This window comes from Mycothermus thermophilus (genome assembly GCF_041956435.1).
Source record: "Mycothermus thermophilus strain CBS 625.91 unplaced genomic scaffold VTJ04scaffold_1, whole genome shotgun sequence".
NCBI lineage: Eukaryota > Fungi > Ascomycota > Sordariomycetes > Sordariales > Chaetomiaceae > Mycothermus > Mycothermus thermophilus.
Genome location: NW_027191427.1, coordinates 441,736 through 453,146, shown reverse-complemented (window position 1 = coordinate 453,146; position 11,411 = coordinate 441,736). Strand labels below are relative to the sequence as shown.

Genomic DNA, 11,411 nt, shown 5'->3' with positions numbered 1-11,411 from the left:
GTCGCCTCGCGGGCCTGCGGGCCGAACGCCCCCTGGAGCCATTTCTCCCGGTTGGCTGAAAACCACTGTTTAGTGGCTGGGTCCCTGAACGTGAGGATTATATCCCCACTGGGGAGCTTTCTAGCTGCTAGGGCTGCGGCTTCCTTACCGGCGGCCTGGTTGACGGCCTGAACTACCTGGGCCGGGGTCCTCGCGGCTAGGTCGGCTGGCATTTCCGCCCCGCGGATAGTTAGTTCACGGGCTGCGCGGGGGGGAATCACCTTCTGAGGGGCCGGGGGCTCCCCCGGGGGGCCTCCAGCTACTACGTCGGCCCAGGATCTCGTAGGGGGTTTTTGGCGGTTAGCCTCTCCTACAGCCTTCTTGACTTCCTCGGCTATAAGTCTCCGCAGGCCCTCCTCGGGCAGGTTGGTCCGGTATAGGGTAGGGCCCTCGGGGGCCTTACCTATAGCCCTATAGGCCTCTCTGATTTTATTAGCGATGCTTCTGCCCGTGCCCTGGAGCGCGGCTGGTACCAGGGCCAGCAGGCTATTCCAGAGGTCCTGAATTTCGCCCGGGGTGGGGGGGTTCTTCTGGGGCTTCGGGGCCTGGGGTTGGGCCAGCTGGGTTGGCTGAGGTGGCTGTTGGGGGGGGTCGGCTCGGGCTGCCACCTCCCCCCGAGCCGACGGGGGAGGGGTGTCGACCTCCATCGGCTCGATGGCCGCAGGCGGCGCCGTTAGTGTCACGTGCGGGGTCACGTGCGCGGGGTGGCCCGTGCGTAAGGGGAACAGTCTGACCGCCAGTCGGCCACACTCGATCTTCCCAACTTTCCACCGCTTCCCACGCCCGCGCTGTAGGTTGCGCGCAGTCGGGGTTGGTATGGCTGGTTAGGGCTTTTCGAGAGCTTTCGAATGGTGGTGGTTTTGCGTGTTTTGGCTACGTAGCGGCTGAGATGCGAGAAAAGAGAAGAAGAGGAAAGTTCTTTGCCTATAGTATTATAGTATTAATTAATTATAACGATAAGTACAGCCAGATACCTAGTAACAAACTACGTAACTTAGATATTAATTATCTATTTATATTTCAGTATTATCATTTTATGTGTCGGGGATCACGTGATCAGGGAGCATGTGGGTGAGGATGACGAAAACAGGGCGCAGAATTGACTGCAGGAGGCTGGGATTCAGACTGCCGAGAATGGAAAGTCGGAAACAGGTTGTGGAAACATGGTCAGGAATAGGATATCAGGTCTTGACTGAAAACAGAGGATTCAGGACTCAGGATTCAGGGCACAGCCGGGAACAGCCCGTTGAAGGGAGGGCCCGGAATGGGAGAATGAGAACAGCAGATGGAAAGCGGGAAAACAGAACGGAAGCGGGAATAAGGGCTTCAAAAGGAAGACTGACTCACTGGACGGCTCTACGATACATAGAGGAGTCGCAGGAGGTTCGAAAACGAAGACTTCTTCTCCAAGGGCCAGTTCTTCAGTCAAATAGGACAACCAACTTCAGAGCGCCATCTTCCTGGACTATCCAATCCACTCTATCTCACCCAGCCAACGCAACCCATCGCACACTTTTGTGTGCGTTCTTTACTGTGGGGCATAGGTCATCCTCTGACACTGATAGCAATCATTAAAGAGCAAGCGTTATACCTTTTCTTTTCTCCTTTCTCTTTTATCACGTTTACAATGTAACTTCTCTTATCATTGTCAAGTTTGCATTCGAGGCCTCCGGACCTTTCTGGGACAGTTTCTGCCCTCTGTTTTTGTTTTGTTTCTACGCTTCTAATCTTACTTGCTGCTCGAGACATCCGCGACGTTGTTCGCCCCCCTTCAACACCCTTAAATCTTCCTTGCTGCATGACCAATCAGAGACCGGACCTGCGAGGTACAAGTCTTGCTACCTATTCAACCTCCCGAGTCAAGTGCTCTTAGGTTCGTCCCAATTCACCACATCACCGACATCAGTTGAAGACCCAACGCGGTGGAGGAGCCTGTTATTATCCAAAAGTAAAGCCGACTTCATGGGTAAAACAACATGGCCCGGATTTCGATGCTTTCTCTCCATGGCCCATCAAGATGACGAGGGTCCTGGAAAGCTGTATGCGGCGACCGACGCGCGACCGTATGCAGCGAGTCGTAACACTTGAACAAGAGGACCTCGTGTGGCTGCTGTGCGTACTTAAAGTACCACCGATGTGACGTCGAATGTTTCACAGTCCACGTCTCTCTCTCGTGGTCGGGATATATGACTTTCGCGGGCACGAGATCATCATCTGCCACACTCATTGCATCTGCTACCGCCAAGGGGTCCTTGTAGACGGGCTTGATTGGACGCCATGCCTATTGGTGTCAACTGTGGGTGAATACTTCTGTACGTAGACACTTGGCGAGGGCTGCGTGGGGCAACTTACGTTGATGATTTGCCATCGTTTTGTTAAGAGCATTTCCGCCTCGGCCGGTAACAACAATCGCAACAGTGACTCGGCGCCCACGTATGATTGATCTACATGTGCCCGCAGAATTGGGCCTGGGTTTGTCCGGTTACCAGGACCAAGGCTGTGCCAATTGGTCGGACCACAACGTGTTTTACTGTCGAAGATATAAACACGCGATGCCCCAGTGCTTGCAAACGTAACGAAGTCAGCTTGGTTCGTATCATCCTTTTCAGGAACGGAATGGACAGTAACTCACATATCCTTCAGCAGCTTCTCCATCACAGGAAGGTATTCCGTTTCAACCATGGCCTTGTTGCGATATCCGTCTTCCTGGCACCTCGACTTGAAGTCATGACGAATGAGTTGGAAACCGTTCTTGTCCAGTGTGAATATATCCTCCATCCCTGTGATGTCCGTGATTGCCACTGTTTTCGCAACGGTTGCCCTTTTGTTTGTTACCGTGCCACTGTTGCCCACCGTGACACCAGTTAGTATAGCTCGTGACATGTATGAGAGCCGGAGATGGATATCGCACCCCTGGACGTGGACTGGCTCAGGCATAGAACCGTCTCCAGGATCCGCATAATAGTTCAATGAAGCAACGACATCCCCCCTATGGGCAACGGTACCGGGGTTTTCCCGATCAGTGGTCCTCTGTGCCATTCGAAGTGAAAACGATATTAAGATCGTGGAAGCTGATAACTCTCGTCACCTGTAAACTCGAGTTTTTGCGTAATTCCGTTCTTAAAGAACAATATGCCGAGTGCGTTTCCCACTATCATGAGAAGATGTTCATATACTTATCCACCTCCCCCCCTTTGGAGCAAGTCACGCTACTTAAGTATGCCGGGAGTGGAGCGTTGGTATTGTTGCTTGGCTGAAAACAATATCCGAGTTTTATGGCTAAATCCACCGGGCCACAACACTTCAGGTTGCTTAGGTGACATAGCGTCAGGCAGTGACTGGGCGAGCAGGCAATGGCACACGAACACAAGATCTTCGAGATATCATGTTCAACTACAGATACCATGCACCGTCCGTATCATTTCGAGTAACACCTGCTTCCACCAGAAACCCGGATTCATAACGCATCTCCCTCAACGTTCACGAACATCAGAGTGCATCCCCATGTTCAAGTCAACATTGACATGCTCCATACTGACTGCGTGAATACGATGATCTTAACCTTCCAAGACGCTCAGCCACATCTTCCGATGGAAGCTGCACGCGCTCAGCGGCGACACCCGAGAGCTGGTCTTGGTCAACGGTGTTGGTTAACGTAGGTGACTGGAAGAAGCCCCCGAGACGAGAAACCTAGGCCAGGGTCACAGTCGCATGCCACGTTGTTCTCATTCCATGAAAACAATCAATGGTTCAACTGGCGCCCCTGGAAGGGGACCTCGACACTTAGGGAAAAACCAGGCCATGAGACATGGGATAGTTACCACGTCACAAGCATCGCATTTTACCTGCCGTTGGGTATAAATATTCGTTGAGCTCCATAAGTAGACTACCTAGCTTCCGCCTCTCCAGAACGATGGCAGCGTGATAGTCGAGTGATACGCGTTGTTCGTGACTTGTCTTCAACTATTCTTCGTCTCGGCAAGAGCTCCAACTGATCAAAAAGTATGGGAATACTTGAGTATGGTCGATCAATGGGAGTTGAGATACGGTCTACCGTAAAGATGGGAGGCCCCGTATTGTCATGGGCCGGTGCAACATGAAGCCGCGCGAGGGAGAGAAAGCATGGGACGTCGAGTTGTTTTGGAAACTCGTGAGGACAAGAATGGGGATGGAGTAGTTATCCGCTCAAGCCCTTCGCTCATGGCTTTGTAGTTTTGTCACCAGGCCGACTCGTTCAATGCGATGCGGACTGTGGTCACCCTAGACAGAGGTAGGCCGTTCGGATCTACACATCAGCGAAGTGAGCGAGACTACCACGAGCAGCTGTAGAAAACGTGGTTCCATCAATTTCCTGAGATGGCGGCTAGCTGAGGAGCTCCCTGATGTCTTCGATGCGCTGAAGCTTCTTCTCTTCGTCGGACATCATACCGAGAGATGTCGCACTACACCTGTCAGGATGAACTGTTCGGACTTCTTCATCGGAAAACAGAGAACTCACATAAACTTCTTCCGATCTTGGATCTTGAGCATCCTCTGCTCAACGCTATCCTTGACGATGAATCGGTAGACCTTTACCTCATCTTCTTGTCCCATCCGATGAACTCTGTCGATAGCCTGTGCCTCAATCGCGAAGCTCCACCAAGGGTCCATCATGTAGACTCGTTTGGCGCTGGTCAGGTTGAGGCCGACACCACCGGCCTTCAAGCTGAGGAGGAGAACCGTGAACTTCTTTGACTCGCGGAACTCGTTCAGGACGGCGGCGCGCGTTTTCTGCGCCATGGTTCCATCTAAGCGGAGGAAATGCATATTTGCGCGGGCGAGGGCGGGTTGTATGAGGCTAAGAAATGAGGTGAACTGGCTGAAAACGACAGATTTCATAGTGGGATTCTCTCTGCGGAGATCCCGGAGATGGTTTATCAGAGCAACGACCTTGGCAGATGAATGTCCCACGCCTAGCCGCTGGAGGGAGATGCGTGGCCCCTGGCTATTCGAGGGTGCTTCTGGGTCATCGTCGTACCGGACCACCTCGAACAATTCGCGGGAGTTGATGACCTGGCGACACTGCCAGCACCGGGGCACCTTATGCTGGTCTGTCTGGTGTCGGATGTAGTCCAGAATGCAGTTCTTACATGCCGAATGCCAGCAGGCGGTGACGGTCTGGTTGACCATGGGCTCCTCGGCACAAATGGGGCATTCGTTCAGGGCCTCGTCTCGGATTTGGCTGAGGGCATGAGCGCCAAATGCGTTCGAATTCCCCCCCTCGTCCGTAGCCGCAGCGAATTGATCAATGAGAGACTGGAGGTCCATGTCATCCTCGAACCCAGAAGCGGCGGCAGCTTCTTCCTCATCTGCCACAACCTCCCGATTGCGGACAAGTAGGGGATGGCAACACGACTGCCGGAGCCGGAGAATCTGGGCAAAGATGCTGGTGAAGGCCTTTAAGACGGTGCCGGCCTCGACATTGGCGAAGAAGGCCCGCTTTGCCCTCTTAAAGATGTAGTTATAGATGTCGCGTTCCTCTTTCGACAGTTCCACATCCACGATCTCGACCGTTTTGGGTGGGAGGACCACCAGCGGAGTTCCATCAGGAGTCTTCATGTCCTTAGTTCGCCTCATGACCAGTGGTTCCAGGACGGTCTGAACGACATCTAAAGCACGCATGTAGTTCTTGGACTCAAATGGGACCGTGATAAATGTCCTCCAGTAAGAAAAGTTGTTCCAGGGTTCCACCCTAAGAAATCTGACTAAGCTGAACAAATCCTCGAGCCTGTTGACGATGGGGGTGCCGGTCAAGACCCAACGATGGCGTGCCGCAATCTCGTAACAGGCCCTCGCCGTTTTGGATTGGCGATTCTTGATCTGATGAGCCTCGTCCAAGATGACGCGGAAGAAGTTCACGGAAAATATACCGCGGGTCCCTGTCCTGTTACCATTCCCAGACGCTATCTGGGTAAACTCGGAGAGCACGACGCCGTAACTGGTGATTATGACATCAGGAGCACCCGCAGCATTTGCTTCGCAACAAAGTGTCGGCAAATCGACGTTTTTTTCCGTGCCGTAGTAGACCATAGTCTTCAGGGTGCCTTCTCGGGATGCGTTTTCTGCTTCGCTCTGCCATTGCGCCAGGAGAGACATAGGGGCAACGACGAGCGTCGTGAATGGACCATCGACGGTGCCATCGCGCCCACGGACCCACGGCTGCCGTGTAAGATCGTTGACGGTTGGGATTGGACGCCTGGATTGGCGAGCCTCGAGGGCTATATCTGATCTGTGTGTATGGATGAGGCTGAGCATCTGAATGGTCTTGCCCAAACCCATCTCATCCGCCAGAATCCCGCCCAGGCAATGTTGCTCCTGTCGCGGAAATTGGAGCGATAACTCGCCAGAGTACGGGTTGACGTAGAACATGGGCTGCTCTGGGTACTCGGGGAGAGGTTTGTCGTCGTGGTCCCGAGTGGGCCACGCATACTCCTCCCACAGGGGGTGCATGGACTCCTCTCGGTTCTCGTTTTTCGCATCTTTCTCCTTGGCCATCATCCAATGAAGGGCTTGCTTCTGATAAGGACGGAGAGAGAAGGCGAAGGTGTCTGCAGGCTCCGCCTCGGGCGTGTTGAAGTCAAACGACTGTGCCTTTTTGTAGAGAGCATCGAGCTGGTCTTGCTCAAGTTCCTGACCTTCTTCGTTTTCCTCGGACGAAGAGGGCGTCTCGGAAGTGTCCAGACCCTGGGCCTTGGTCTTCTCGGCATCTTTTGTCTCTTCCATCTCAACGGCATGGAGCAACCCTTCGCGCTGGGTCTTGGCTGCCGCCGCATTTCCCCGCGTGGGAAACAGATTAACCTCTTGGAAGAGCTTGACGAGTGCGACCTGTCTGAGGCGAAGATCTCGCTCTTCAGAAGTCTCGGCTTCTTCAAACCGACCGGCTGCCCGATTGTCACCGGCTTGGAAGCCCGGAGAGATGAAGGCAGTTCTCAATAGCGAGCATCGAAGCTGGAGGAAGACAGTGTCGTTGGTGCGTAGTCTCTCGGGGGCGTAGACACAGGTTCCTTCAAACTTGCAAATCTTTTGGTCCATCAGAGTTGACACCCAGTTTGCCGTTTCTTTTGCGAGGCGACCGATCTCTCGGCCGGAACGGTCGGTGAAACGGACGATAACATCGACTCTCTTGGCAGCAGCGGCGCTTATGCGGGGACCGGGCTGCCCAAATGCCAGTCTTGGAACCTGAATCTTTTGCCGCTCAATGCGCACTGGATCACCGTGCTTCAGAAGGTTGAAGCCACTTCGCGTCGCCCACCCTTCGACCCCAAAGGCACCGATATATCTGGATTCTGGTATGTTCATCAACGAGGGGATCCGGGGACGGGAAGCTGGTGAATGTGATGACACGCCGGCCGCGGTGGCCGAAGAGGGTGTGGGAGTCGCAGGAGCGCGAGGAGCTAGCGCCTTTCTCTTTAGCTTCTTCCATGCGCCATCGAGATAGAGATTGATCGCCCGATTAATGTCATTTCCGCAGTGGGCTTGAAGGATTGTCCAGGCATCTTGGGGAACCTCGCCAACAATGCTCTCGAACGTCTCTCGGTCGAAGCCGGGTTGGATTGGTTCGTTCTCGGGAGGACTTGGGTTGTTGGTGGGAACTGGACCTGGGGCAGGGTGTGACGAAGAGAGATGGGTATTTTCAGTGAATTTCGGACTCGCAGAATCGCTGAGAATGGGCGAGTCCTCTCGGTCAGGCTTGCGAGTGTGTTTGGAGAGGGAGCTGTCGCCTAGGGACTCGTCAAATGGACCGTCGCTCGACGCTGGGTTGATCTGAAAGAAGCGTCGCCTCTTGCTAGGAGGTTCATCGATGTCGGAAATGTCCATGGTGCCGTGTCGGTATGCCTGGTCCCATGGGCAGCATGTCCCCTGACCTGGCGATGAAGTGAATCGGTTGGATGGTCGGACGGTTGGCCAGAAAGGTTGGGGGGAAGAAGACGCGCCAAGCGCGAAGCTGCTAGTCGCGAACGTCATGTGATTTCGCGATGCCCTTTGAAAGCTTTACTTATCGATAAAGTGAAGCGCAGCGTATGCGGGTACGTACCTACCCACTTTGCTGGTTCGTTCGACCCACTTCGGCGTCATCATTCGGACTTCTCTCGTTCATTTTTCTTAAGTCTCGTACCGGCCACGAAAACAACACATTGTCAATTGAGCAGCCGGGACTTGTGAAGGATGGGGCTCTTGTAGCAAGCGGTGACCTCTTATGTATTCACTCCGTCCCGTTGGTCACGGCGTCAAGCAGGCGCATCGGCAAGCGCATCGCCTCCGCCGCGGCTTTGCAACTAAACCTGGCGTCGATAATGACGATGTGAACCAGGCCCGTCACTACTGTTTGAACCAGCTCAAGTATGTCTGCTTCTGTCTGGGATATTGCCTTTTTGAGCACACTGCTGACTTATGCTCAGACATGGTGACTACGATGCCTACCTCATCAGACATTTCGTGCCCTCCTTGGGCCGGGATGCGTATGATGCCCTGCGGACATTGAACTTGGAGCTGGCGCGGTTGCCCGAGACTGTCTCAAACCCATCGATTGGCCGGTTCCGCATGCAATTCTGGCGCGACACTGTTAACAAGGTCTTTTCCGGAACTCCTCCAAGGGAGCCCATCTCCATCCTCTTGCATCATGCCATCCAAAATCTCACGGCGAGAGCGGGACCTAGCAGCGCCAAGTCGATCAAGTTCTGGCTCCTTCGTTTAATCAACACTCGGGAAAGGCACATGGAGAACAGGCCGTTCCCTACCCTGGCCGCCCTGGAGGACTACGCAGAGAACACGTACGCAACACTGATGTACATGACCCTCGCATCAATGCCTCTTCAATCAGTGCACATGGATCATCTTGCGAGCCACATTGGCAAGGCATGCGGTATTGTTGCGACTCTTCGAGGCATCCCTATTCTTGCTGCGCCCTCCCAGCCAATCCACGGCCCGTCCGGTCAGGGGGTTGGGAGTACCCGGAGCCCCGCGCTGCTGCTCCCTCTCGACGTCATGGCAGAGACAGGGCTCAAGGAGGAAGATGTCTTTCGGTATGGACCCAACGCCGAAGGTCTTCAGGACGCCGTCTTCCAAGTCGCTACCCGGGCCAATGACCACCTCATCACGGCGCGGGAGATGCTCAAGAATCTGCAAGCTGGGAAAGGGCCAGGACATGACTACGAACACCAGGGGGAGCCCGAGCATGCACATGGCACCTCGCTCGATACCAGTGAAAATACTGTGTCTGACATACGCAGGGGGTTCGGTATACTGCTGGAGGCTATCGCGGCTGGTGATTACCTGAATCGTTTGGAGAGTGCGAACTTTGACCCTTTCAGGGTCAGGAGCAGTTGGAAGTTACCGTGGTCGTTATGGAGAGCAGAGAGGCGCCGAGTAATTTAACCCTCTATTACCCGATAATAAGACACTGTCTGGGTATGGCCTGTGACGAGGGCGCAGAAAGCGTTCTCTTCACCTAGCCGAGCAACCAAAGTATCCGTCGAGAGAAGCTGCAAGCCGAACCTAGCCGGAGTCTTCGAAAGTCTCGGAAAAAAAAAAAATCTTACGTCGGTGGAAATACTGGATCTTGGCGGGCACGTGTCGTCGGTGAGATTCACTGATGCTGCGAAAGACTCCAATGGTCCTAGCGGCCCGCCGTTGAGTGTCATCATACCTAGTCGTCGGCGCGAAGTAGAAGTTTTACGGAATCCCGCTAGGCATATTGCGGACAAAGCCACCCAATTGATCGGACACCTCCGAAGTTGCATTCAGCGAAATGCTGACATTTGGACGAGGTGGCGCCATCTTCTCAGTGTTCGTCTTTTTCGGTGGGCTGGGCATTTCAGGTAAAAGCCGATGTATTCAAGTACGGCGGGCCGAGTAACTACTGTGCTCCATAACCTCACCTCAGATCACCAGACAACGACGACTTACTTCAGCAATCTATGGCTGAGATTGCGATTGTGTGCCTCGACGAAAAGTAGGTGCCCTCTTGATGGCGTGAGTCAGGGATTGCATGACAGTCACCACCAGAGTGGCTCAGTCCTGGGAAAGAAAAGATGGTGACAAGTGAAAAAGGCTTGAGGTCCATCCAGGGCTTGCTTCGGGGCCGGCACGTGGATGCAGTGATCTTTCGATTGGTCTGCCAATGCATCAACGGAGGCGATGGTACCCAATCATCGCACCAGGATACATGTTCGCCGTAAGGGCATCCACTTTGAAGTACATACTGTGGTCTGGGCCCGAACAGAAAAAGGCCATCTCCGGGGGGCTGCTGGAATCTTTGCCTGGCTGCGCAGCCTGAGGGCTTGCAGAATCCAAGACAACTTTCCCCTTAATAGCCACCCCGCACAGCATCAGGGAGATCCTTTGTGTAGTGGAGTAGGGCTGACAGAATAGAACAACACGGAACACTCCATATGGTCACGACGGCACTCCTCGCAAGGTGGAGGAGGGCTTCCATTCCCGGTTTATGCACTCTCTCAGCGTATTGATGCAATATCCATATTAGTAGGTAGTTACGCCACACACACGGTACTTCCCTTGTCATTATGATGGACTGCTCCGGGTGTTCCCGTCTGTCGGGCCTCGCTGGGAGGATCGGACGGCGGTGGCGTGAGCGATGAGCCGCGATGTGTGATCCTCCAGCCGGGAGCTGGCCGTCGGGCGAGCTGTCAAGCCAACATGACAGAGGCTGAGATGTTACATCGCCAACCAGGGTAACAGCCAAGGAGTCCCGAGGTGCCCGTAGGTGGCTTTTTGCTGCTGGTAAAAACTTCTCCAATCCACTACGTAACCGTTTGATTCCAGGCAATTCTATGCCGAGAGGCCGCGGATGTCCTGACGTGAAAATGCTGCCAGTAAGGAATGGTTTCGCGGAGACGCGAGCGGACCTGGGCCACATGATCTCTTGCTTGGAGCTTGGCATCGTTTCGACCACCATCAGGAACTCCGGTCTGCATTGCGGGGCAATGAGCCATGGAGAAAAAAATTCTGAGATGCAGCATTTCGTTGCGAATTAACCCCGGACAGGAACAACATCACAAAAAGAAGCGGTGATCAATTAGATAGTGGAGTGGTCAAGACATGAGTCTGTCTGCTCACTCTCGCTCAGCTGTTCCATATGTTGTGTCTTACACTTGAGCTTCCCTCAGACACTCATAGATAGGTATCTACCACCTCCCCCTCCAAGGCGTCAACACGCCCGAGACGAGGCCATCGATGTGATGCGCAAGGCCGCCTCACCCATGATGTACCATGATGTGTTTAGTCCTCCCCGCAAAAAGGGGTACGACTCCGCAAATCCACACACACACACACACACACACACACACACACACACACACACACATGCACGACCT

General features: G+C 53.9%; 4 protein-coding genes across 4 annotated transcripts; 1 reads left to right on the top strand and 3 right to left on the bottom strand.

The window, feature by feature from the left end:
• Window positions 1-196: 196 nt before the first annotated feature.
• On the bottom strand, window positions 197-686 carry VTJ04DRAFT_162 (uncharacterized protein; the record flags this gene model as incomplete). Its single annotated transcript, XM_069359327.1, has 2 exons — window positions 197-205; window positions 261-686. The coding sequence occupies 2 exons, from the start codon at window positions 684-686 to the stop codon at window positions 197-199; spliced, it is 435 nt and encodes a 144-aa protein (XP_069222772.1).
• A 1,313-nt stretch (window positions 687-1,999) lies between these two features.
• Window positions 2,000-3,078, bottom strand: VTJ04DRAFT_161 (uncharacterized protein; the record flags this gene model as incomplete). Its single annotated transcript, XM_069359316.1, has 4 exons — window positions 2,000-2,320; window positions 2,392-2,602; window positions 2,672-2,881; window positions 2,951-3,078. 4 exons carry the CDS (start codon window positions 3,076-3,078, stop codon window positions 2,000-2,002), a joined length of 870 nt encoding a protein of 289 aa, XP_069222771.1.
• Window positions 3,079-4,402: 1,324 nt separating this feature from the next.
• Window positions 4,403-7,896, bottom strand: VTJ04DRAFT_160 (uncharacterized protein; the record flags this gene model as incomplete). The annotated part of the gene is made up of 2 exons (XM_069359305.1): window positions 4,403-4,481; window positions 4,538-7,896. The coding sequence occupies 2 exons, from the start codon at window positions 7,894-7,896 to the stop codon at window positions 4,403-4,405; spliced, it is 3,438 nt and encodes a 1,145-aa protein (XP_069222770.1).
• Window positions 7,897-8,275: 379 nt separating this feature from the next.
• VTJ04DRAFT_159 (uncharacterized protein) lies at window positions 8,276-9,453 on the top strand (the record flags this gene model as incomplete). Its single annotated transcript, XM_069359293.1, has 2 exons — window positions 8,276-8,418; window positions 8,478-9,453. The coding sequence occupies 2 exons, from the start codon at window positions 8,276-8,278 to the stop codon at window positions 9,451-9,453; spliced, it is 1,119 nt and encodes a 372-aa protein (XP_069222769.1).
• Between the last annotated feature and the right edge of the window lie 1,958 nt (window positions 9,454-11,411).